This window comes from Sesamum indicum, linkage group LG1, assembly GCF_000512975.1.
Source record: "Sesamum indicum cultivar Zhongzhi No. 13 linkage group LG1, S_indicum_v1.0, whole genome shotgun sequence".
Taxonomy (NCBI): Eukaryota; Viridiplantae; Streptophyta; class Magnoliopsida; order Lamiales; family Pedaliaceae; genus Sesamum; species Sesamum indicum.
The window spans coordinates 14,057,140-14,083,189 of record NC_026145.1 but is presented as its reverse complement, the minus strand read 5'-3'; the positions used below and the strand labels follow the sequence as shown (position 1 = coordinate 14,083,189).

The window sequence follows — 26,050 nt, the reverse complement described above, 5'->3', positions numbered from 1 at the left end:
TCTTCTCACTGAAATAAAATGTTAAACAATCGCAGCCAAAATATCCCAACCTCCAACACCATTTTCCATCAAAATCATTACATAAAATTCTGCTGCTTTTTTGACTGTCAATTGTAGTTTCTATAATCATGTAAAAAATATAGATGATTTGTGTAAATAAACCATCGATCAAAGGCATAGTAGAAGTGCATTTGTGCCATATTAATTTGCTAATCAAGATCTTAATAATGAACCTACTATCGCAAAAAATTAAAATTTAATCCCATGAAAATCAACATACAGATCAAAGTGTACATGTTTAAATTCACGGAATACTTTGATAAGAATTCAAACCCTTGCATCATGGACATATGGTCATGCATGAAGGTGGTAATTAATTTAACAATCCATTTCTACCATGTTTAGTTGAGTAGGGGTACAGCGACGTGACCTCCAGAAGGCAAAAATCATAATATGGGGGATGGAGGTGGATTATTCAGTCTCAGTCTCAGTCGGTAGTCGGTACCCCACTTTCACAATCACAACATGTTGCATAGCATAAATATAACAATGTACAGCGGACTCTTTCTCCCAACAATGCCTCGTGACATGCCTGCTGCTGTTTCATACACTATCCATCAAACACTTCATCTGCATCTCTGCCCCCCACTCAAACATTTGCCTTTTTTAGGTGCCATACAAAGGAAAAATACATTTTTCTCCACTAATACAGGAAATGTGACAGCTTCAGTCCGGGTCACAAGATTGTTATTTAAGAAAATTGTAATTTTGGTAAAAAAAAAAAAAGAAAAAACCTAATTTGACCGAAATTTGTTACGCGACTGCAAGTGACATTTAGAAATTGGGAATTTTTTAACTTTAATATTTTCATAAATTACAGTCATTTATTAAAAATTTTGAATTAGCATGAAACTACCACCACTCCTATATTAATGGACAAAATTGCAATTTTTGACATTTTTTGGTCATTAACACGGGGCAGCGACAAGTTCAATCCAAGTCAATTCAAAATTTACAATAAAGGAAGGTAATTATGAAAAATTGACGATTTTAGTCAAAAAAAAACTCTAATTTGGCCAAATTTTGTCACGCGCCGCGCATGTGACACTTGGAAATTGGGAATTTTTGAACTTTTAGACAAAATAAAAGTTTTTCTTTTTTTTTTTCTGGGATCAAATTTGTCAAATTTCATAAATTAGTCATCTATTGCAAATCTCGAATTAATTTGAATTCGAACTGCCACAACCTTCATATTAGTGAAACAAAGATGATATTTTTCCAGCTACATAGTATAGAGCTTACTAGTTCTGTTCTTTCTCTTTTTTTGTTTATTAATATATATAATACGTACATAAAAATTATATTATTTATATTTTTTAAAAATATAATTTATAAATGTGGGGTGTATATTGAATAGAATAGGATATATAATAAGATTTAATATATAAAAATTGAAAAAAATTGAGGTTTTAATAGATGTTAAATTTTGGTCGCCGCTTTTAGTTTGGGCTACGGCCCAACCCATATATTGAAAGAATTTTATTCTTCAGTTTAATTTATTTTACATTTCACGGCCTAACCCATAATTAACTAAAAAATGTATTTTGACGGTTCACTCAAATTTTTCTTTTCATCTATATGAATTATCTATTCATACTAATATAAGAATTCCACGCACACTAATTTTTCTTTGTGTCGTTAATATTCTTAAATTTAATTTTATTTTATTTATTTAATTACAGTTAATTGTTATGATTAATAACAAATAGCCGTGACAAATAATTTTTTTTATAGTCGAAAAGCTAGTTTTTTTCATCGATTTTATTTAACTATATCCACTAATATTGTAGCTAATAATAATTTTGTTTTCTAGTGAATTATGTACAAACTTATTTTCATAATTTTAATTGAAAAAATGTGCCCAAAACATAAAAAGGTGCACATGACATGCATGTCATTAATTTCATTGGGTATATTTTTTCTGCTATTTTAACAAATTCCAACCATTTTCATCCTCGTAGGATTAAAAAGATTAAAAATTGACACCCGTCATATTTATAGAACTAAAATTACAATTTTTTCGCTTAACACATACAGCATGGTGCAAATGCTCAAGAACTTGCCCGCAGTTGATTCCTCCATACAACTAGGATCAATTCAATTGTTGCACTCGAGAATATTACATTCCTTCACTCAAGTGTACCATCCTTAAACATGTCTCTTTTTTTCTTTTTTTCTTGTTATACATATAATAGATGTCGAGACTACCATGGTTCTGGGATGTAAATATTTCATTTCTTACCTTTTTATTTTTCATTATTCACTTATAATATTTATCTTCATTTTCTCTTTGGACCAGCAGCAGCAAGAAGGGAAAGCAAGGATTTTTGCCATGCAATTACCGCAAGATTAATCATTGAAGACTACCTACTTCCAATACCATATTCATGAGTAGAATGGGAATAATGCATTTTATAAAAACATTATTAATGCAAGGAATATGAATGTATACACCATAATAGACTTCTCCTGAGTTCTGCTCGTTATCAGCTTGTTTCAACTAGCTCTAGATAGATCTTATCTATTAATGCTTTTAGCCATGGGGAAAATGAGAAGCGGCCATACGTGTGTGGCTTATGCTGCAACAAACCAAAATTTTTTGAAACTGTTTAATATTTATGAAATATTAGACTGGAATCTTATCTGAACTAATACGTCAAAGGTAGTTTCATAAGGCTCGGGTAATAATCTAGTATGACCGAAGCATTAGCCCTGTCCCGAGGGAACTCGCTAAGAGTACATTATGACATTATTTCCTAGTATTTGTGCATTCAAACTGCAGCTGCTGCTTGCCTCAAGCAGTTATATCCTAATTCCATGCATGATGAGGCAAATATTTTATTTGCTTCCTAACTTCCAACTTGATTCTCTTTCATTAGCTATGACCAGAAAACACAACTTTGAAAACAGGCAAGTACACCTAATATTTCAGAAACGTTTAAGTTTCCAAGGCAAGAAGGATCATAAGATCTAAATGCAACAGAAAATGGAAACGTACAGTATGAAACAGAAATCCAATTTTCCAAAAACCAACATCAACTCAATAAAACAGCATATATAACTGAAATCAACATTTAGAAACAACTAGAAAATAACACTTCCATGGACAACAACCTTATGTTATACCTGTTCAAAAGCCAAAAATCTCTTAAATCCTTCATTTGCTTCAGAGTAGATTGTGTAAGTCCCTCCTAATCAAGTCAATCCTTTTACGCTCCAGTCTAAGCTCTGCAGCTTTCACATCCCTACACTTCTCTTCCAGCTCTTGTGCCTTCTCTCTGCCAATGAATAGAATTTTCTCCTTGATGATGTTGAAATATCCATCTTCATCCAAAGACGATGACAAGAATGGGTACGCAGAAGCAAACTCCTCTTTTCCAATCTTCCCCACTTGTTTTTGGTTCTTCACTATCTCTTTTTCTGCATCATGCTCTTTCCCAGCCCTTTTTCTCTTCTTTTGGGATCTGCTTCTGTCTCCCCTTTGTGGTGTCTCCTTTTCTTTTTGAGCATGTTTATCCCCAGCTTCGTTTTCATCTTCTCCCCACAGTGTCTTCGACACCTCAAACACAGCGGACTCATGGGCATCCGAGAAATCAAGCCAGCCCCCATTGGCGCGAGCTCTTTTAAAATTGTTTTCAAACTTCCCCTTGAGCCTACGAATCTTCTCAGACACCTGAGTTCTCGTAAACTGATGCGGAAGACTGTCCTTGATGAAGTTGTAAAACTCGGTCCACTTGTTGTTCCTCCCGTCAGCCCAGAAAATGGCGAGGCCTTTAAGCAGAGAAATTTCATCCTCTTCGGAGAATATTTTAGAGAAAGGGGTGTTCTTCTCGCTGGGTTTTGCGGCAGGCGCGATAATGAAATTGGACGCAGATGGGGAAAAGCATTTCGACTCGTCTTTTCGAGGTATGGGTACTTCTTCTTCACGCGGCAGATTCAACTTGGGCTTCTTCGGGGGCACCGCTGCTGTGCAATCCCCTTCTTCGCTTTTGGAGTCTGGATCAGAATCGGTCTCTTCGTCTGCCTCGTTAAGAGTTTGTTGCTTATCTTCTTCGTCTTCTCCATCTGCACTGACACTCAGCCTCTGGGGCCTCATTTTCAGGGGAGAAGTGGGAGGAGTGGATTAGTGGAGAGAGCTTTGTACTTCGATTCGTGCGATTGAGCGACAGAAAAAGGGGGGATGAAGTTGGACAGGGGGAGAAGCAGAAGAACCCAGCAAGAGACTGCTCAGTTCTGTCGAATAACTTTTTCCCTCCCAAATAAATACTAAAAGTCAGCGGTGTTCAAGATCGTTAACCGGTTCGGTTTTTTTCAGCTTTTTTAATATTTTTTAAATATATATTATAAATAATCTTAGTATTTTTTTCTAAATTTTATTCAAAAATACATCTACCTAAATACTAAAATTTAAAAAATAAAATATATACTGAAAAAAATATTTACAAATACAATTAAAAATTTCAAATGAAAAGAAAAGAAACAATAATAAATAATATATAATAATATATTTTAATATAACATAATTAATAGAATAAAATATATATAAATCGATTTTCGATTCAATTCGGTTCACTCACTCAAAGGTGATGGAAAAAATTGAACCAAAAATCAATTTAAAAAATAATCGAAAATCGAATCAAATTTTTCGGTGCGATTTTTGATTCGAACTGAATTTTCAATTTGGTTCGATTTAGCCGATTTAATCAAACTGTGAACACCCATACTAAAAGTTGTTATATTGTATTTTCTTCTAAAATATATGAATTATTGCTAAAATTTCTAAAAATAAATAAATTGTATCAAATTATTGACTAAAATCAATTAAAAATTATAAAAATTGCAAAAAATAAATAAATAAATAAATTGTGAAGAAGACAAATAAATGATTGCTCTATGATTTTAGAAAGAATCCTTTGGGATATTTGGCTGATGCAAAGGAATGATTTGTACCTTTTTAGAGCCAATTATGTACCTAACCATCTTTTATATCTAGATTCGTAGGATGCTTGCTCTATGATTTTAGAAAGAATCCTGCTCTATGATTTGCTCTATGATTTTAGAAAGAATCCTGCTCCATGATTTGCTCTATGATTTTAGAAAGAATCCTAGAAAGAATCCTTTGGGAAATTTGGCTGATGCAAATGAATGATTTGTTACTTTTTAGAGTCAATTATGTACCTAACCATCTTTTATGTCTAGATTCGTAGGATGCTTACTCTATGATTTGCTCTATAATTTTAGAAAGAATCCTTTGGGATATTTGGCTGATGCAAAGGAATGATTTGTAACCTTTTAGAGCCAATTATGTACCTAACCATCTTTTATGTCTAGATTCGTAGTATAAATAGGAGGACATCTCACATCCATTATTCTATCCATCATTCTATCTTTTGAATAGTTTTTAGTTTGGAAAAATTGCAATTTCAATCTCATAATTATAAAAGTAACGACAATTTTAGTTCAATTAGAATTGAATCTGGCAATTAATAGACGCAATTTAAAAAGAATTGACACAAAATTGCCGAAAATTGTAATTTGACAGGAATTTGGACTCACTTGGGGGATTTTATAATGCCCATTTTTGTTTTAAAACAAAAATTGTAGGATTAATTGTGAAATTGAATTCCAACATAATTAAATGTGACCTCCTACAAATACAAGATCAAAATTATAATTTTTTGCTTACTTTTCAGATTAAAAAATAAATAAATTAAGAAAAAAGCAAATGTAGATGATCTCGCCCAAAGGACTATCACTACAGAAATTACAAATTACAAATCAAATGAGAAAATCTCACAAATGAATCTATCAAAAATTCAAAACTAAAGTCAACAAATGTGATTTGCAAAGTACGGCTAAGTAAGTATATCAAAAATCTCAACAAGGAGGTAGATCACTTGGAGGAGGCAGCAGCCACTGTGATGGCTCCTTCCCATTTTCCACAATGAATCCCAAAGCCAAACCCCACGAGGTATGTTCCTCAAGATGGCAATGCACGAACCACACGCCGGGATTATCCGCAATCAGCCGTATAGCCGCCCATCCCCCCATCGGAACCGCCACCGTGTTTCTCTCCGGCGGATCAACCAAATTGTAGCCCTTTGGATCCTTTTCCACGTCAAAGTTGCCAAACCCTCTTCCCACAATGAAGAAATTGTGTCCATGCACATGGACTGGATGGTTTTCGGGGTTCAAGAAGTTGGTATCTTGTAGCACAATCTCAAGTTTCGTGCCGAACGGAACTCGGAACAGTTTGGTGCCAAACTCGGCGCTCATGTTTTCTGTCACCGGGTTGACGCCGGTGTAGTTGAAAACATAGGGTGGATTGTCGGGGAAGTCTGTGGAAAATCCAGTGCTGAGATTGCGGTAATGGGACTCAAGTATCGACGTAGAAGGGCGAACGAACGATTGGTTGTTCATTGAAGCGTAGAATCTCTTGTTTAGGTACCCTTTACAAGTCTGATTGAGAGGGCAGTCTTGAAGGTTTAGACTAACCGTTGTCACAATCCGTTTGTCGATCGTCTTAGGCACGTTGCAAGGGTAGTCGTCGGAGGCAAGGCTCCTGAGACTGCCCAAGAACTGAGTGGCGAATGGGGTGTCTCCTAATGCAGGGAGATTATTAGGCAAAATGAAAGGTGGTGGTATCGCACTATTTTCTTGGATTTCGGTGCTTGTTTGGTACTTGAAGAAGCCAACTGTGGTGGAATTGTTGAACGGGAAAACTGAAGTTAGATAAGGCCTGGCTGCCATAACAAACATGGATTTGGAATCATCACCAGGGACAGGGGCCTGATCAGCAGTTAGCAAGACGGTGGTGGTCTGTCCGGGGGCAATCATGATGGCTGGTGACGTGAAGGGCTTGGTGTAAGCAGCATCTATTTCGACCACGGTTAAACTGTGGTTTGCTACGGCGAAGAAGAGTTCATCGTTTAAGGCTGCGTTGATGAGCCGTAGCAGGTAGGTTTTGCCCGGTTCGACGGTTTGGATGAAAGTATCTGCAGTACACGTGGCATGTATATATTAATTGGATAAAAGTATTTATGATACAAAAAGATTTTATATATATATATATATAGTAATTGAAATGGCAGATGCAATAAGTTGTGAAATAGAAAATACTTACAACCAAATACTGGGAGGAAATGTGATGAGATTTTTACCTTTGGTGGAACAAGGGTATAAGGGGCCTGGTAAGCCATTAATGGTATAAGCATCTGAAGTGTTAGGTCCACCACCATGCAACATCATTTCCTTTTCTACTACTTCAACATCTCCATTCCACCATTCTCCTGAAAATATGTACTCAACATTTTTAACTAATTGGTTTTCTAAAAAATATAATGCTTTTTTGAGAAACTTACAAAATTCATAAAAAATATGGTAAATTACGACCACCATTCCTTAATCAATCCAAAAAATTCCATATATCTCCTAATTTTAATGTTCGTATAACAACGATACTATTTCGTTAACCTTGATTAGGTTATATTCAATTTCTGTGGTAAATCGATTGAAATGCCTTTTTGAACTATAAATTATAATTATATATTATTTTTAGAATTTTCTAAACTATTTTAATGAATTAATATATTCTATGGATTATTCACTTCACCGACCCTCAATTTTCTTTTACATTTTTTCAAACATTATTTACTAAACACACATGACGATGAAATTAAGTGAAAAGCAAAGGAGAGATGAAGGAAACAAATATTAAATATTACCAAAGATGAGGGGAATATGAGCTTGAAGTGGGGCTGAGAATGGAAAAGGCGTGCGAGGGTAAATGATGAAAGCGCCATAGACAGAAGCACGTTGCCAAGAGAAATGAGCATGCCACCAAAGAGTACCCCTCTGATTCGCAACACTGAAGTTGTAGGTGTAGGTCTTGCCTGCTCCAATTGGGCATTGGGTTATGTATGCGGGTCCATCCGCCCAACCTGTTCTTTCCTGCCTCACCCCATGCCTGCACCCTCACCCGGGCCCCCACAATATCATTATTATTATGTCTCATAAATTAGGCTACAAATTAAATCAAATTATATATTCGATACTCGATTAAAATTAATTAAAAAATTTATTTCAATTCTATTTGTTAACATCAACAATTCAAACTTGAATAAAAAAATTTGTTCCATAAGTTTTTAAGCTCACCTCGAGCTCGAACTGTAAAGATATCAAATGACTCGAGCTCGATTGGCTCATGCTTGATTCAATTAAAAATCATTTAAATTCAATTAAAATAATAATCAAACTAAATTCATTAACACAATTATCAAACTCAATAATAATTCAAACAAACTTAAATAATAATATATTCAGATTCGATATCATACACAATCCAGTAAAAAAGTGAGGTACCGCGTTTTTGGTTTTCATTAGCCATTTTTTGACAAAAAAAAATGGTGAGTCCAAGACATAGGACAAACCCTTGTCTCAATTAAGTTTTAATTAATACTTAGAGAATAAATGTTCTATATATATATATTGTGATCCATTAGTACGGACAATATGTTCTTTTCTTTTAAAAAAAATAATAAATCGTGAAGCAATGCTCAAAATATTTTATATATCATAGAAAAATATGAAATTAATTAGTTATTGATTTGTTATTATTATTAAGGAATTGATATTTTGTCATTGCTTCTTGTAATTATTATTAATTAATTCGTTTTTGGTTTTATTAATACTGAATAAATTATATTTAGTTTCCCTTTAAATTATTATTATTTCCATGCATTGTGGAACCATATATATATATATATATATATATATATAAAAGCATGAATATTTTTTTATGGTTTCTAGAATTTATTGACATAAATGTTATGTTTGGGGTGTGATGGATCAAAAATGTATTTAGTGAACACTAATGATGATGATACGGGAAAAAGCCAATCAACTTTTCGTGAATTGATTTTAATAACTATCAATAATTTTGTTGGGAATGCAAAGGAAGTCTCTCTTTATGTGTTGTATCTTTTCCTAGCCAATGCTTTCAAGATGTTTGGATAAATTTATATTTTTTTTTATAATATTTTATAAATTATTTAAATTTTATTAAATATTTTGAATATTAGATATTTTTTTAAAATTAAAAACTAAATTACTTCAAATAAAATTTTGGGATTCATAAACTTCTATAAGAAAATGGAAAAAAGGAGTACGGAATTTCTAACTTTTTATTAAGATTCTAATAATCTTCTTTAACTTTTCATATTAATTATAAAATTATCATTACCAATAATTTATATTGATTCCCCTAATTTATTTTATAAAAGGTACTAAAAAATATTTTTTAAATAAACTTAATTAATATACTTTTAACCCAAATCACACGATAAATGTACGATTTTAAAAATTTAAGTTACATCGTAATTAGATAATCACACGGGAAGATTTCTTTTGGACCAGGTATTGACACTATTCATTTAAGAAAAATATCAGTTTTGATCGATTATTTTATTTTACTATGTTAGTAAAAAAGAAATTATACATACGCATCGAGTATGATCTTATAACTACTTAAAATGAAGGGCTTTAGTTAAAAATGGGATAGGGGACTTAATTTGTATTAATTACTAATACATATAATATAGAAAAAAATTGCAATTTACCCCTTGTGTTAACATAAATATACAAGTATCTCCTGTAAAAAAAAATAGCAATTCACTTCCTATTTTTTTATAAATGGAGCAAAAATCCCCCTACATGTTGCTTTACATTTGGAGAAAGATTTTGCTCAATAAAATATTATTTTATATATTAAATATATTATTAATAAAAATAATATATATATATATATACATATACATTATATACCTCCTTCTTCTTCTTCTTTCGCCGACCGTCGATACTCCCATCTTCGATCGCCGACACTAATTCATGTGAGGGGTTTTTTGCTCCATTTTTTAAAATACGGAAGGATAATTTGCTACTTTTTTTTTTTCATAGACGTTTTTTTTGCTTTTTTTTTATTAACACATGAGTTATATTGCATTTTATCCATATAGATATTATATATATATACTGACCAATGGATGGTAGTGTTTGTGGCGACTCTGTTGGTGACGAGAACTCGGACATGATCACCTTCATGGACAGCAATGGTTGGCCCTGGATACTCCCCATTCACTGTCAGAACTGCCTTTCTGTGGCAAAGTCGTGTTACACTCTTCCACTCCACCTGCAATACAATTCATTTTATTACAGCTGCCCCATCCCGATCACATGTAATTAACGTTTTCATTGTATGAACACACACACACACACACACACACACACATCCCTGTGTGTGTCTGTGTTTGAAGTGAGAGAGAGATATATACAAGGTTTCTGTATATATATATGTACGTATGTAGAGGTAGGTAGCTTACATTGAAGTGAAAATGCTTTGTATTGGATGATGAAGAAGAGAGCAGTGGCAATGCAAATGCTGTCATTGCTATTAGCAGAAGTTGGTAAAATAAGCTCACCATTTTATCACTGTTGAGGAACTTAACTTGTATGATGATGCCTCTCTCTCCAACCCCTTGTACCAAATTAGGTCCCATATATATCCCTCCCGGGGGGTGTGGGTGGGGTGGGGTGGGGGTAGGGTAGGGGGTGGGATGTTTTGCATCATTTTTTTGCAATTATTTTATTATGGGTTATTGTTTTGATCGTAGGTTGGGAATGAGTTGTCTTGATCAAAATTATTTTTTCTTTCAATATTCAATCTCAAGACTTATTGATAATTCTCAAGACTTGCACCGACGCATCAAAAACAAAAGAAGATTGAATAGGCTGCAATTATAACCCTTTCATGGTTTCGATAATAATAAAAGTGTAACAAATGCAATCGTTAATTGGACCTATAAATCGGAGATAGAATGTGACTGGATATTTATAGTATTAGACCACGTAAAGTCAATCAAATTAATATGTGTGAAGTATGATACAATTTAGATATGAACTAAATGGTGATATTATTAGGTTGGGTCAAAACCCAATAAAACAAAAAAAAAAAAAAATAACACGCTTGAACTGTAAAATCATTTCAAACATTGTTGATGGACAATTTTATTTTTCTATTAGTGAATACGTGATTTCAAAATCAAGTTTATTTTGGGAAATATTTTGGTTGGCTAGCTACGAACCATATATAAGTAGGTATAAAGATTTGGCATGTTTTGAATTAGAATATAATTTTTCAGGGAGTTATGTATATATGTTAATTGAAATAAAAAAATACAATAGATTTGAAATAATCCAACCGGAAAGAGAAGCGATAAATAAATTTAACATTTTTTAAGAATACATATAAAAGAAAGAAAGAAGAAAAAAAGATTAAAAACAAGATTTTGTGAAAATAATAGTGGCATTGATGAGTTTTGTAATATCACAAGTTCATTCGTCATGAGCTGAAAATCTGATGAGTTTCAAAAGGCTACACACGACCACCTTCCGCTCATTGCGAAACCGAACAAGAACCGATGCTCAGACACCTCCGCGCCAGAATGCTGGCGAATTCTTCAAACCACCCACCAATAAGTCACTGCCAAAGCTTAGAAGCAACAAATTTACCGACTCAGACATTGTGAAGTGCAACATCGCCATCACTGATCACATGCGCCATGGCCAATGCGACTCGGCATTGCGTTTGTTCAACTCCATGCCTCGTAAAACTTCAGTGTCCTACAACACTATGATATCTGGTTATATTTTGAATGGCGACTTTCAGCAGGCCCATCATCTTTTTGACGAAATGCCGCTGAAGGACTTGGTCAGTTGGAATATAATGATCAGTGGGCATATAAAGAACAAGAATCTTGGAGCTGCCAAGCGTTTGTTCGATGAAATGCCTGTGAAGGATGTTGTTTCGTGGAACGCGATATTGTCTGGGTATGCGCAGAATGGGTTCCTGGATGAGGCCAGGAGAGTTTTTGATGAGATGCCGGAGAAGAATGAGATAACCTGGAATGGGATTCTAGCCGCTTATGTGCAAAATGGGAAAATTGAGGAGGCAAGGAGATTGTTTGAGAGTAAAGAGCACTGGGCGGTGGTTTCTTGGAATTGTTTGATGGGTGGGTACTTAAAGAAGAAGAGGTTGGTCGAGGCAAGGCAGATTTTTGACCGTATGCCTGTTAGGGATGCTGTATCTTGGAATACAATCATTACATGTTATGCTCAAAATGGGAAGATGGACGAAGCAAGGAAGTTGTTCCAGGAATCCCCAATTCAGGATGTCTTTACATGGACGGCCTTGGTGTCAGGTTACATACAGAATGGGCAGTTACATGAGGCCAGGAGAATTTTTGATAAGATGCCAGAGAAAAACGTTGTTTCTTGGAATGCAATGATTGCAGGGTATGTGCAAAGCAAGAACATGGAATTGGCTGGAGAGTTGTTTGAAGCAATGCCTTGTAGAAATGTTAGTTCCTGGAACACAATGATTACTGGTTATGCTCATAATGGAGATATTGCTCGTGCTAGAAGTTTATTCAATAGGATGCCACATCGGGATTGTATCTCATGGGCATCAATTATAGCTGGCTATGCTCAGACTGGTGAAAGTGAAGAGGCACTACGAATGTTTATTGAGATGAAGAGGGATGGGGAGAGGTTAAACAGGTCTGCCTTTACTTGTGTTTTAAGTACATGTGCTGATATCGCTGCTTTTGAGCTTGGCAAGCAAATACACGGACATGTTATTAAAGCAGGATATGAGTTTGGCTGCTATGTGGGCAATGCTCTTCTTGCCATGTATTGTAGGTGTGGAAGCATCAACGAGGCATACGAAGTGTTCCAGAGAATTGAGGATAAGGATGTAGTCTCGTGGAACACAATCATTATTGGTTATGCAAGACACGGTTTTGGCGAAGAAGCTCTCAAACATTTTGAATTAATGAAGCAAGCAAGTATTCAACCGGATGAAGTTACCATGGTATATTTTACTTCTGACTTAACAATTTTCTTTGTTTCTGCCGAAGATTGGCCTGAAGGTATTTTGATTTGTGCTTAATGCATGGGTACTAATAATACAACTGGTTTATGAGTGTTTGCAAGCTTACCTATGAGTACCAAAAATTACTTGTATGCTAGTGTCTTCAATATTTTAGTTGGCACTATGTGACTCGCGTAGAAGTTGGAAAACAATCTTTACTTCAGATCTTTCGTTCCTCGGGTCTCCTTGTTTTTCTGTCCTTAATAAACTTGAAGTTTCAAGGTAGCTGAAGTCAAACTTGGCTTAACATTACCAGACATTCTATAAAAAATTATGTTGTTCTTACTACATCCTCAAATTTAAGTTGATAACTTTATCCCACTTTCCCACACCAGATTCCTTGAAAAAGTAAATAATAAATAAAGTCGAACAAAGAAAGAAAATGAGAAAATATCCTCGAAGATATAATTATTTTAATGTGTTGAAAATAAAAGAGAAGATCGTAATTTACTTGTGCGTTTCCTTGAACATATCCGAACGTCATATTTCATGTACATATGAGATGAGAATTTACAACCTATACAAAAGGAAAAATAAATTATAGAAAATGCTAATAATGGGGATTTTCACTGATTTCCAGTGTCCTTTATGTGTGCAATCTTTCTCCATCCATTGGCTGTTAATTGTTCTTGCTTTAATTTAGGTTGGTGTGCTGTCTGCATGTAGTCATACTGGCTTGGTAGACAGAGGCAGATATTACTTCGATTCCATGAGCCAAGACTACGGCATAGTGGCAAACTCAAAGCACTATACTTGCATGATTGATCTTCTAGGTCGAGCCGGGCTCCTAGGTGATGCTCAAGACCTAATGAGAAGTATGCCCTTTGAACCAGATGCAGCAACATGGGGGGCTCTTCTTGGTGCCAGCAGGATTCATGGAAATACACAATTGGGGGAAAAGGCGGCTGAAATGATCTTTGCACTGGAACCATGGAATGCTGGAATGTATGTTCTTCTTTCAAACTTATATGCAGCTTCTGGCAGATGGGTGGATGTAAATAAGATGAGATTGAAAATGAGGGATACAGGTGTTAGTAAAGTACCAGGTTACAGCTGGGTTGAAGTAGAAAACAAGATCCACACATTTTCAGTTGGAGATTCCACCCATGCAGAGAGTGAAAGGATATATGCTTTCTTGGAAGAGTTAGATTTGCGGATGAAGCGAGATGGCTATATCTCAGCCACAAAATTGGTTCTCCATGATGTGGAGGAAGAGGAAAAACAGCATATGCTCAAGTGTCATAGTGAAAAATTAGCTGTTGCATATGGAATTATGAAAACACCAGCTGGGAGACCAATTCGTGTTTTCAAAAACTTGCGGGTTTGTGAGGACTGCCACACTGCAATCAAGCACATAGCCAACATTGCTGGGAGACTGATAATCCTGCGTGATCCTAACCGTTTTCACCACTTCAAGGGGGGCGTATGTAATTGTGGAGACTATTGGTGATGACAAACAGATTAGCGAAGCAAAACGACAAAAGGGTGATGAGATTTTCTTTCCAGCAATGCATCCTTTGCCTTCTGAGGAAGCTTTTAAGAACTGAAGGGCTGACTCTGATTTCTTGCCTGAGACGACCGGGTTCAATTTGGCAAAGCTGTCATCTTCCTGAGAAGAGAAGGAATGAAAATTTTGTGTCATGTTTAACAAATTCAAAATGATGGAAATCTAGCAGACTCTAACAGAATTAAGAGTCTTAACTCCATCCTCAGTTTCTGCTTTGATTTTAACAGGAAAGACACTGATGAAGGAAACGCTTGTAACGAATGTTACTGTGACTAACTTACATAAAATATACACATAATATCTTATTTATCCACAATGCTAAGTATGAGATTCTTGTTTCCTTGTCCACAATGTAGTTTTTGACACATCCCCTTGTGATTGCCTAATGTTTCAACTCATCATATCTTAATCAGGAAAAAGGTAAGATAAAAGTAATTTTATTGACAAAAGTTCCCTGGCGCAGGTAGTGCCCCCACCAATTTTGCTACGTTTGGTTTTGATATTTGCCCTGACGCTTGGTGCTGTCCGCAGAAGACAGTGGAGTTACGCGGGAAGCCATTCTTGATCTTATTAAGGCGTTATGTTGACTTGCTGGAAAGACGAGGATCAGACCGCCCATTTTTTGGGCCAAACAAATTTGGTCCGAATCAATTTGATCACACTGTAGACACTGTCACGTGTATTTTTATGTAATGTAATTATTAGTAAATCATATTGTAGATATATACTTGCAACCTGAATAATGTACAATGTAATTTAAATTGAGTAAAAAATTTAAATGATCACTCTTAGTTTTCAGTTTGGGTTTACATATTCAATTATATTTTTATCTTTTTCTTTAACAATTCATATACTTTTCAAAGGGTAAATTATTTTTCTGGTTCTTATATATATTACTTATAGATAATAGAAAATTATAAACTTTTTTCACACAATTAATTATTTACAAAGTTTGTAATCTTATTTTATCCAAATACTTAAAGAGTTTAGATTTAAAAAATAAAATCTAAGCTCTAAAAACATCTTTAGAAAATAAAAGTGCAAAGATTCTAATAGCTTAGCTTAGCTACACAAATGAACATTACAAGAGGATTGAACGAAGTGGAGAGCAACCAAAAAAATGTCATAGAAAAGGGGATTTCACAGTACATAGAGATGGTATTGAAATGCACAAGGATAGTAGTGATCACTTCTGTACAACCCCCTATTAATCAACATATGCTTTTACTTAAAAAAGCTACAAAGACACGAGTTACGGTACAACATCTGCTACTCCCATCAACTCAAGGAAAACAATTCTCCTTCCTAATCTGTAAATTAATCCCAATTCTACATATATATATATAGGGCTGCAATGGTCTGCCGACGAAGTAAGAAGCCAGCAGATCCTACATATAATGGGCCGTAAAAGGGCAGAAATGATGTAGTACCATCCGCGTGAAGTCAAACTGGAGCTTAAAGATCAAGCATAGAGAGCGGCAACTTTCTCAGACAACTCATCTGCCTCTTCGTCTATGGGTTCTTCCTGTCAAACCAAGAATAAAAAGTTTACAATGTGCGGAAAAGTGAGACGGGTTTACGAACTTTGGCCATCGTCATTCTTGAAGCAGTGTATGCTGAGTTTTTAAATTTAACAAAAGAAGAAAGAAAGAAAGAAAGAAAGAAAGAAAAATTGAGTAAAATAGAGAATCAAGTATGAAACCCAATCGAATTCTGGATTTCATTCTGGAACAACGATGGAAAACGAGGCTCATGTTTCAACATTCTACAAGCTATGGAATCTATTTCGTAGCAAGTCAATACAAGAAATTGCTGAGCGACTTTCTAATACTGGTTGGTTTAGTTCAAACTTAACAATGGCAGTATTGTCAAGAAAAAAGAACAAACAAGGATGTGAACAAGAAATGCAATTAAACTTACCTCTGTATCTTTTTTTGCTTTAACACCCACACACTTAGAAGCACTGATACTTGCACTCTTTAACAAACTACGAGTACTCCCCTTATTCTGTGCATTTCCATTAGCATTTTGTGATCCTTCTCCTGGGGGACTCTCAAGAGTCGTAGCAACAGAAGCTGAAGTTCGCTTCTCAAAATCGTTATCATTAGGAGCTTCATCTTTGGGCACAGGGACCCGTTCTCTGTAGGCACATTAGAAGGCCAAATACTAATGAGTATAATAGGCAAAAGTAGTAAGCTCAAGCATAAATTAACAGAAAGGATCCGTCTGGATGTGACTAATTACATGCAACAGCAACAAATTATATAGCATGCGATGCAAACTTGAAAGCTAGATTCACATATATCAGTCTTAAACTGGGTAGGCTGCCCTTTCTGCTCCCACTACTTCATGTTAGTAATTTTCAACATTCAATTAAGAATAGTACATATATATTCAAATCACTTGGAGTGTGGCACAAGACTTCATGCCTTCGACTTTCTTCATACTTTCCAGGTGATGTACGAACCTAAGCTTTGGAATCTCTAACTTGGAACAGGCTCTTAAAGTTATTATTTAGACCCACCAAAAATAACATGTTTCCTTAAGTTATTATCATATGGGCTTTTTAATTAAAACAAATATTGTAATTTGATAGTATATTAAATTGATATTAACAGTATGACTGTATATACTGTGTCATTTACGTTGAGAATCAAATTTGCTCTGCAAGACTTCAGAAAAATATGACCTGAACTATAGAGTAACGAGTATGTACCAATTTTGTGCAACATATAACAAAACTATATACTCAGAAAGTGTATGATCCACATACTCTTCTTTGAAATATAAATATATCTTCAAGAGGCCAACATTTGTAATAAAATGCAAGACGGTATGCTTCCAAATGCACATCATAGTCGGGAAGCAATTTTTGAAGATGATCAAACATCTAATAAATAGGACTTAACTGGAAACATAAGAATAAGTTGCATATCAGATAAGATTCACCAATGTAGATTAATAATTTTACCCCACAGGGAAAATGTTCAAAACAACCAACAAGCTTACATCTTACTAGATTTCCCTTTAATTTATCATTTCGATATTATGATCTGCTATCACAAAACCAGTTTTCGTGCCTAATTAAGGCTACTTCCGTGTTTACGATATCATATAACACTTTAGTATGTCGACCAGCAATATTGTGCAGCAGGCTCAGCCACCAACTTATGTAACCTGAGGAAAACCCACTATCTGCATTAACTACATACCTGGGTAATGAAGCATGCTGCCGTTGTAGAGGACTGCTTTTTTCACCTTTACCATAGTGCTCTTCAAGATGGGCAAACTGTCGCTTGAACCGATCAACGCCACTAAAAGTATGAAAGATAAAGATAGTGCATCACATATTTAAATGATTAAAATAGAGGGAATTTTTCAGTCCCAAACTAGCAATAAATATAGGAATAAAACAAAGGAAATGGTTAGTGTTATCAACTTAATAGAAAAGTTGAACATCTCCAACTTAACAAAAGGAAAAAGAAAGGGTTAGGGGGTCAATTTGACAATGGATGGGGCTATAACAGTTTTTGGAAAATCAGAAGGAAACACTATAAAGCTCATGAGGTAAATGGCAACAAGATACTAACACAGATATGCTTCCTTTTGTATGAATAGGGTAGAATTCCCGATAGTGAGATATTTCAGAGGTTGCAGATTATTAGTGGGAATACTAAGCAGGAATTCCTTACGGAATTTGATACTACCAGCAAAAGGAAATAATGCAGCTACTGTAACAAATATAAATGGCCTAACCTTGGGTACATAAAGCCACTAGTCTGCTCTCCACCACGGAGGTATTCCTGAAGCATCTGAGGGTGATACTCTAGGATCTGTTTGCTTGATATAAAAGTACCACGAATAAGAAACAGTTGATAACTCCAATAAACCATGTACCTAGGAAGCATATATTGAGCATGAATGCTACCTCTCTATAAATCAGCTCTCTAACATCATCTTTAGTTAGTTTTCTCCGCTCAAATTCAAACTCAAGCTTCGATATCGGTTGAGTCGATGGTTCACGGCCAATATTTGCCAGCCCACGAAAGTAGGGATCACCCAATGCCTGCAAACATAACATTGCAAAAATGTTCTTACCAAATATCATAATTAGATATGATAAATAACTTATAGGCCACAATAAATTACTTCTTCAGCAGTTGGTCTATCTTTAGGATCAAATGCAAGCAGCCGTTCCAGTAAGCGGAGTGCCAAAGGGTCAACATTGGGAAATTTCTGTGCAAATGGAACAGGTTGTTTCTTCCGCATACTGCTAAGATATCTCCTCGCCTTTTCATTTCTGATCTGCGATTATAATTGGAACAAAGTGCTGTTACAAAAAGAATGCCACAAGGAAAACTCAACTGATGCGCAGTTGTTTTCAAGGAACAATGAAACACAAGACACGTAAGAGTTTTTTCTTTAGCAGCCTCTTGAATCACTATTAACTAAGCCAAAGTAGAAAACATTTGGTGACAATAGGACCTAGAATCTAGTTGAAAATAAACAAGTAAATAAATAGGGTTAAATGTAAACAAACACCCACGAAATCCATAGGAGATTGCAGTTTACCCCATACATTATCAATTTCTGTAGATGATCCTCCAACCATTCTAGTGGAATATTCCATATACTTTAGGTTAAACGCACTTTGTCCTTGACCTTAAGGAATGTGCTTTTAGCCACATAGACTAATTGAAATCTTACACACTACCATCAAATCTTTATTTTGGTTTTAATAAATTAGAATGTTTCATCAGAAGTATCATAATGTCCAATCCACTTGTCCTTTATGTGGATATTCAACCAACTGGAGTTATTTTACAATCAAAAAGTACTTTTATGGTTATTTTACATTTATGTATGTGAGATAGTTAAACAGTTAATTTCTTAATTATTCCTTTTATCATTCTTATGGCATAAGGAAGTTAAATATCAATTAGTTATAGTTCAATCCAGAAATAAATAAGAGATGATGACCAAAATCCTTTTATTATTGCCTATGTGTACCAAAACAACATTACATCTCTTTCCGTATTCAGTTCCTGTGGCAGGCAACCACGGAAATAGATATGCAAGTCTTTATCTATCACAATAATAAATGAACACAGAAATAATTTTTCACTGCCTAACATATGTAAAATAAGAAAAACAACTGATAGCATTATTTATGATTATAAGATAACTCGAATTAAATAAAATACCAATATAGCATGTAAGAAAGTATACAGTAGGTAATAAAGTAGCAGATGATAAATTTTGGTATAATATTGCACTTTATTCAACTAAAATAAGGACTCAATGATGAAGTGCAAGATTTTAAATTGTTTACGTGGTTGGAAGCATATTGTTTTAAGGTCAGGGAGGATATGTACACTTGAATTATATTTTTCAAAATCTCCAGGGAATATTCAGCAGAACATGGAATTGGGGGTGTAGTAAGATTTCTGAAATGTTGGGGTGTCATCTATGCAAATTGATAGTTTGGATAACCACAATAAGTTGGGGGAGACTGCATCGAACTAAAATAAACCAGATTAATAAACTAACCCTTGCAATAGATTCCGGAGGAGGAGTGCCCAACAAATCTGTCATCAAATCTAACTGGTGGACAACATTTTTGCCAGGAAACAATGGTTTCCCAGTAAGCATCTCAGCAAATATACAACCAATGCTCCAAATATCAATAGCAGGAGTATACTGCAAACACGAAAATTATAGACTTTATGAAGTAAGTACAATATTTTGGCATCACAAATATCATACTTATTACTTCCAGAGTAAATAAATGAAAAAACAAGGTCGATGTACACTTCAACATAAGTTTACTGACCACAGTACAATGATTGAATTAGTTTTTTTATGCTATGAACTAGCAAGCACAGTATTATGCCACCCATAAATTAGTCATTTGAAAGCTAAGCATGTTCATTTCATAAAGATCCTCCACTCATTTTCCTAGTAAGCCTATTACAAAATTAGCAACAGAAAAAAATTCTTCGAGGAAGCACCGTACATACCCTCCCCCTTTAACACCTCATACTAATACATACAAAAGGTAACAAAATGCAGGGTGCATAATTGCATATGAAGTCAAGTAACATAACTATATTGCAAGTTTTGGGTGGATAGTGGACCACCTTAAAATAAGATTGAATATCAACATGACTTAGTCAGAAAAATTCGACATTGAAGAATTTAGACATGACAAACTAAGAAAAAGTTAGACAGCAAGCGCAATAAATGGATAACGTCCTCTAGTACCCCTCCAAAGGCCTAAAGCAACGTTCACCAATATCTTTTCTCCACAGTTAAGAAAAGAGTATAGACAAGTTGACGAGGCAATGCCATTAGCATAACAAAACCGTAAAGGAGTGCAAGTCCTGTTAGGGCAAGTGTCATATTAGCAACAGAACATTTTATGAAGGAAAAAAAAAAATGCTGTGAGACCTCAGCAGAAATTTAATCTTACTTTAGAGAAGAAGGAACCGCATAACTCAGGAGCCCGATACCACCGAGTTGCAACATAATCCTTTAATTAATGAAAACCAAAACCAAAACCAAAACCAAAGGTTAGGAGGCAAAACAGTAATTTCAAAAGAGAGATTACAATAAGTATGAAAAACTTCATAGAAACATTTCGAAAAAGTAAAAAGGACGAGAAAAGAAAAGAAAAAGAGAAACTCCATAGAAGTGAGACTTACAGTCCAAAATATTGCAGATGGGGCATCATTAAATGACACACGTGCCAGGCCAAAATCACAGATCTTCAACTTACAGTCAGCATTAGCAAGTATATTCTTTGGCTTTAAATCTCGGTGAAACACATTTGCTTAACAAAAAGAAATATACATGTCAATAACATCACTGGAGTTTCCCTTTCTGAGGGTAGAAATAGTAAAAATGAAAGCAATGTTTCAGATGTAGCTTTAGAACATGACAAACCTGTGTGAATATACTTCAAGCCACGCAGAAGCTGATATAGGAAAAACTGATAATGCTCAGGCGAGAGGTCCTCATTTGCCTTAATTACTTGGTGAAGGTCAGATTCCATCAATTCAAAAACAACATAAATATCTCGAAATTCTCTCCGAGAAGGAGGAAGCATTATATGCTTTATTTCAACAATATCAGGATGGCGAAGCAGCCGAAGGAGTTTGATTTCTCTGAGAATACGTGTGGCATCAGAAACATGCTCGAATACGTCATTTATCTTTTTTATTGCAACTCTCTCTCCAGTATGGGTGTCAATTGCAGAACCCACAACACCATAACTACCTTTGCCTACAACTTCTTGAACCTGATATCGACTCCCTTCACCGTACTCTGTGAAGAATTCAGTTTCCAAATTACTCTGCAAAAAATTATACTCAATTAGAACAATTGAGCATTCCTTAAACAAATACAAGAATTTATTAAACAGCTTAGGAATAAAAGGTGAAAATAGACGAAAAAGTAAGAGTCAAGTTCACTTGAACTGCCAACTTGGCTAATTCTCATCCTTCCAAGAAACCTTCTTTCGCCTGGGTCTACTCCTTAGCAAATCGCTCATAAAAGAAAATTAACTTGCAAGATCTTTCTACTATCAGAAATAATCAGCAGCAGAAACACATTAAAAATTATTGGAAGCACTGACTCGCACTTCAAACAGAAATGAATGCTTCCATAAACAAAATACATAAACTCCAAATTTCTTGGATCATATTATGCAAACACATACCACCTCCAGAAAACCAAGAATCAACCACCAAAAAGGAACAGAACATCGGATCAACCACCCCAAACAAAAAATTCAAGAAAATACACACAGATCTACACCAATGCATATTATAAACAAAAACCCACAAATAAAAAAGAGAAAGAAAAGGGCCCAGAAAAGGAAAAAAGCAAAAAGCAAGGCAATCAAAATGCAACCTTTTTGTGGGGATCCATGGTGGAAGTTGAAACAGGGAAATAAACCCGCTTAGGGACTTTGATTAACTTGAGTCCGGAGATATCAAAGTCTTCAACAATCTTAAGCCCGTCTTCCTCTTCTTGTTCTTGTATTTCCCTCAAAACTGCATCCGGGTTTTGCTCATTGCTATTACTAATATTGGAAGAAACAAAAGAGGAGCGACGTTGAAACCAGCGACGAACACCATCCACGAATGTCCCTCCCCCCATATAACTAACTCCACGACACAAACTTAAAAACAGTCCGGTCTCTTTTCTGCCCCTCCTCCTTTTTCTCCTACTCCCTCGATTCGATTCTTGATTCTATTCCACTCACTCACACCAATGTTCTCTCTCTCACACTCACTCTTGCGTTCTCTGTGTGTTTTTGTGGAAGAGAGAGAAAGCGATGATGGACTTTCGGAGGCGCAGTCCTCTTCCGGAGCACAACTAATCCCATAAACTCTGTAACATTCACATAATAATATTATAAAAAAGATGTCTTTTTAATTTATTGTGTTTTTCGATTTTATTTGCCGCCTGAACAATTATTGCTCCTTTCTTTTCTTTTCTTTTCTTTTTTTTTTTGTTTTTTAACACATTCATATTTTATAGTTTCTATTTTCTTTTCTAAATATTAAAAATGAAATATAATCTTTTAAACTATTCTTTAATGGAAAATTAATAATATTATACCTAACATCAACAAATATTTTTTCAAAATATAAATAATGACATAACAATATGAAAAACTTAAATTTATGTTCTTAATTTTGATACGAAATTTAGCTGATTATTTAGTATTGTGTTTGAATCGTTGAATTCATATTTATAAATTTTAAATCTGTAATAACAAAATTATCAAATTTTATTGGAATGTGAAGTAAATGATTCCAAATCTTGACCTTTTTTATTTTGAATTATAATTGGTGGCCATCATAGTGAAATTCAAGTTTATTTAACATGAAGTTATTTAAAATTTTTTAAATAAATCTAAATTCTTTCATCCAAGTACAATTAAATGTTGTGTTTGGATCAGTGCATTTGAAATAAATATTTTAAAATAACAACAACAAATGCACTGAATTTATTTGAATAATTTTATTCTATAAAAGATTTAAATCTTTTAGCTCCCATTTTAAACTATATTTAATCACAATACGATGGATTTTAAATTCATCTAATAAGTAATTATGTGCAATATGTATTCCAAATCCATTTTTTGCAAATTGAAATTGTTCAATCCAAATATTGCTTAAAACTATTTCTTTTTATTGGGAAATGAAAGGCGTTAAAATCCATATTATTAGACCAATGATGTTTTAACTTATTGATTAAAGTTGAGATCTTATGAACCAACTTTGATTCGTTGGTTCAAGCCCCACGAAAAATGTAATTCTTTATATCATTTTATATGAGTTTATTGTAATTTATTTCATTATTCTTAATTACGTTAATATATTGATCGGATCAACATATTCTTCTATTTATTAAGATTAGTCCGTGTAGAACAATCAAATAAGTGCACAGAATTAAATAAAAAGACTAATTCTTTTTATTGAAAAAATTTGTATTTTAATTAAAGAAATTAAAAGAAGTTATAAGAAATTAAAGTTAATTTAAGTTGAAAAGAGTTGGCAATTCAACAGTTATGTAAAAAAGGAGAAAATATAATTGCAATTTTTATAAATATCATTTAAAATAAAATATTTATTATTTAATAAAGTATGTATAAAATAATAAATTAATATTAAATATATAAAAAAAAAAGTAGTGAGAAAAATAAATAAATATTTTTTTCTTAAAAATGGATAACTATTGAAAGACAATGAAGAAAGAAAAAATCAATAAATTCAACAAAATATTAAAATAGACATATCAAAATAATTAAAATATCAATTAATCCATTTTTAATTATATATAGTATAATGAAAAGAACATGTACTTACCATGTCCCAAAAAACAAAAATCCAGATTATCGGGGGGACACGGCAACCATGAATTGAAATTTGGGAAGTGCACATGTCATTCCTAATAATTAATCCCATTTAAATAATTGAATTATATACTTAGCACATGATGTGAGTTGAATATTCTATAAAGCTATATTTAAATCATCTCAAAGACAAGTCTAACAAATCTTGGCTGTTGCTTCTTATTAGTTTCCTTAAATGCAATAATTTCTCTACAAAAATAATATAAAAAAAAAAGTGAAATACGAGTTTTTGAATTTTTTAAAACCAGTATGATCGCGTAAGCTTTATAATTACTGATAATTTATGACACATTATATGTCCGTGCATAATTCTTTAAAATTATTTAAAATAAGGTATTTATATAATTTTTATTATTCATATAAGATTTCCCTCTGAGGAAAAAAAATGATATAAGATAAGAAGTTTTGGGTAAATTATGTAACTTTTGTTATGTGAAATTGTGAAATAATTACTTGTATAAAAAATATAACTTATAAATTAATGAAAAGTTAAAACGAATTTTAACATATATTCTTCACAAATGTGTGATATTTATTATTGAATTTTTAATGCTTGTACTCGTCTGTATGCTACAAATGATTGTAATTCATTCACCAAACGAGAATAATTCATTTCCACAATCCAAATATTTACAAATACCCTTTTTGTGAATTTCACGTTATTTCAATCACATTTTTTTCCCTTGAAATAAGCCTTCAATATTTGAAAACCGTTGTGTAATATTTGCTTCGGTTCTACACTTTTTGATGGGTTTTTTCTTATTCATGACTTTATATTTTTATAAGAAATCTCATGCGTAGGGGAATTGATGGGGACTTATTTCCTACTGTAACTATTCCCTCCAAAACAATTCAAACATTTTGGTTGGGCCAACTCTCATGAGCCACCCGTTTAGCCATTTTTTTAACATTTTATACTCATAGTCGAGTAGGGGTTCAAAAAAACGTTAAACCAGTCGAACCGAATCTTTCGATTCGATTTTTATTTATTTATTTTTTAAAAAAATCGGGTTATCGTAACTTTTTTTTTATATTGGTGCCTTGACTAGAAAATTTCAGGAAATTTAAAATTAGGTAAATTACATTTTGTCATTCGAACTATGCCCGTTTTTATACTTTGCCATCTTAATTTTTCTTTGTGTCACCTTACTATATCAACTTTGCAAAATTTGCATTTTACGATATATAATCTTTTTTTTTTTGTTATCTTTTTGCAGGAAAAATATCACATTTTGTGTATATGTGAAAAATATTATATCATAAAATTTTTAAATATCATATGGGCACTATATGTGATGGTTTTTTGACAAAAAAATTGGTGAAAAAAAAAAATTAGATGCCAAGTGTAAAAAGAATCATAGTTTAGATAACAAATAATTTACTCTCCCAATTATGAAAAATCTATCACAAACTCTGCAGAAATTGCGTGTGAAGAAAATTACAACATTTAATTTTAAATACATCCGTAATAAAGCTGTCAAAAAGGTCATCTTATTAGGATTCGAAATAATTTGAATTTCTTATGTAGTTTGTAATGACCTCTGTAACATCATTTGCGATGTGTTTTAAT

At 33.7% G+C, this 26,050-nt stretch overlaps 4 protein-coding genes across 4 annotated transcripts; 1 reads left to right on the top strand and 3 right to left on the bottom strand.

The window, feature by feature from the left end:
• LOC105167063 (STOREKEEPER protein-like) lies at positions 3,227-4,156 on the bottom strand. The gene has a single exon (XM_011086627.1). It carries the CDS (start codon positions 4,154-4,156, stop codon positions 3,227-3,229), a length of 930 nt encoding a protein of 309 aa, XP_011084929.1.
• On the bottom strand, positions 5,803-10,570 carry LOC105167055 (laccase-1-like). Its single transcript, XM_011086615.2, has 5 exons — positions 10,437-10,570; positions 10,095-10,246; positions 7,785-8,026; positions 7,221-7,349; positions 5,803-7,055 (listed from the first exon to the last, which is right to left on the bottom strand). The coding sequence occupies exons 1-5, from the start codon at positions 10,536-10,538 to the stop codon at positions 5,938-5,940; spliced, it is 1,743 nt and encodes a 580-aa protein (XP_011084917.2). The 5' UTR covers positions 10,539-10,570; the 3' UTR covers positions 5,803-5,937.
• Positions 11,385-14,952, top strand: LOC105166663 (pentatricopeptide repeat-containing protein At4g02750). Its single transcript, XM_011086107.2, has 2 exons — positions 11,385-12,985; positions 13,689-14,952. The coding sequence occupies exons 1-2, from the start codon at positions 11,474-11,476 to the stop codon at positions 14,493-14,495; spliced, it is 2,319 nt and encodes a 772-aa protein (XP_011084409.1). The 5' UTR covers positions 11,385-11,473; the 3' UTR covers positions 14,496-14,952.
• On the bottom strand, positions 15,648-22,958 carry LOC105166655 (mitogen-activated protein kinase 9). Its single transcript, XM_011086097.2, has 11 exons — positions 22,467-22,958; positions 21,498-21,906; positions 21,257-21,384; positions 21,025-21,084; positions 20,103-20,252; positions 18,702-18,857; positions 18,481-18,618; positions 18,309-18,385; positions 17,765-17,866; positions 16,473-16,692; positions 15,648-16,077 (listed from the first exon to the last, which is right to left on the bottom strand). Exons 1-11 carry the CDS (start codon positions 22,713-22,715, stop codon positions 16,015-16,017), a joined length of 1,752 nt encoding a protein of 583 aa, XP_011084399.1. The 5' UTR covers positions 22,716-22,958; the 3' UTR covers positions 15,648-16,014.

What these genes read in the sequence shown, in the direction of transcription:
- LOC105167055 (XM_011086615.2), bottom strand. Translation starts at nt 10,538, where the DNA reads ATGGTGAGCTTATTTTACCAACTTCTGCTAATAGCAATGACAGCATTT. An exon ending in CAAAGCATTTTCACTTCAAT is followed by an intron (nt 10,247 to 10,436) that starts GTAAGCTACCTA and finishes ATTGTATTGCAG; the next exon opens with GTGGAGTGGAAGAGTGTAAC. An exon ending in ATACCCTTGTTCCACCAAAG is followed by an intron (nt 7,056 to 7,220) that starts GTAAAAATCTCA and finishes CGTGTACTGCAG; the next exon opens with ATACTTTCATCCAAACCGTC.
- LOC105166655 (XM_011086097.2), bottom strand. Translation starts at nt 22,715, where the DNA reads ATGGGGGGAGGGACATTCGTGGATGGTGTTCGTCGCTGGTTTCAACGT. An exon ending in CATCTGCAATATTTTGGACT is followed by an intron (nt 21,085 to 21,256) that starts GTAAGTCTCACT and finishes CATTAATTAAAG; the next exon opens with GATTATGTTGCAACTCGGTG. An exon ending in AGTGGCTTTATGTACCCAAG is followed by an intron (nt 17,867 to 18,308) that starts GTTAGGCCATTT and finishes TCATACTTTTAG; the next exon opens with TGGCGTTGATCGGTTCAAGC.
- LOC105166663 (XM_011086107.2), top strand. Translation starts at nt 11,474, where the DNA reads ATGAGTTTCAAAAGGCTACACACGACCACCTTCCGCTCATTGCGAAAC. An exon ending in AACCGGATGAAGTTACCATG is followed by an intron (nt 12,986 to 13,688) that starts GTATATTTTACT and finishes GCTTTAATTTAG; the next exon opens with GTTGGTGTGCTGTCTGCATG.
- LOC105167063 (XM_011086627.1), bottom strand. Translation starts at nt 4,156, where the DNA reads ATGAGGCCCCAGAGGCTGAGTGTCAGTGCAGATGGAGAAGACGAAGAA.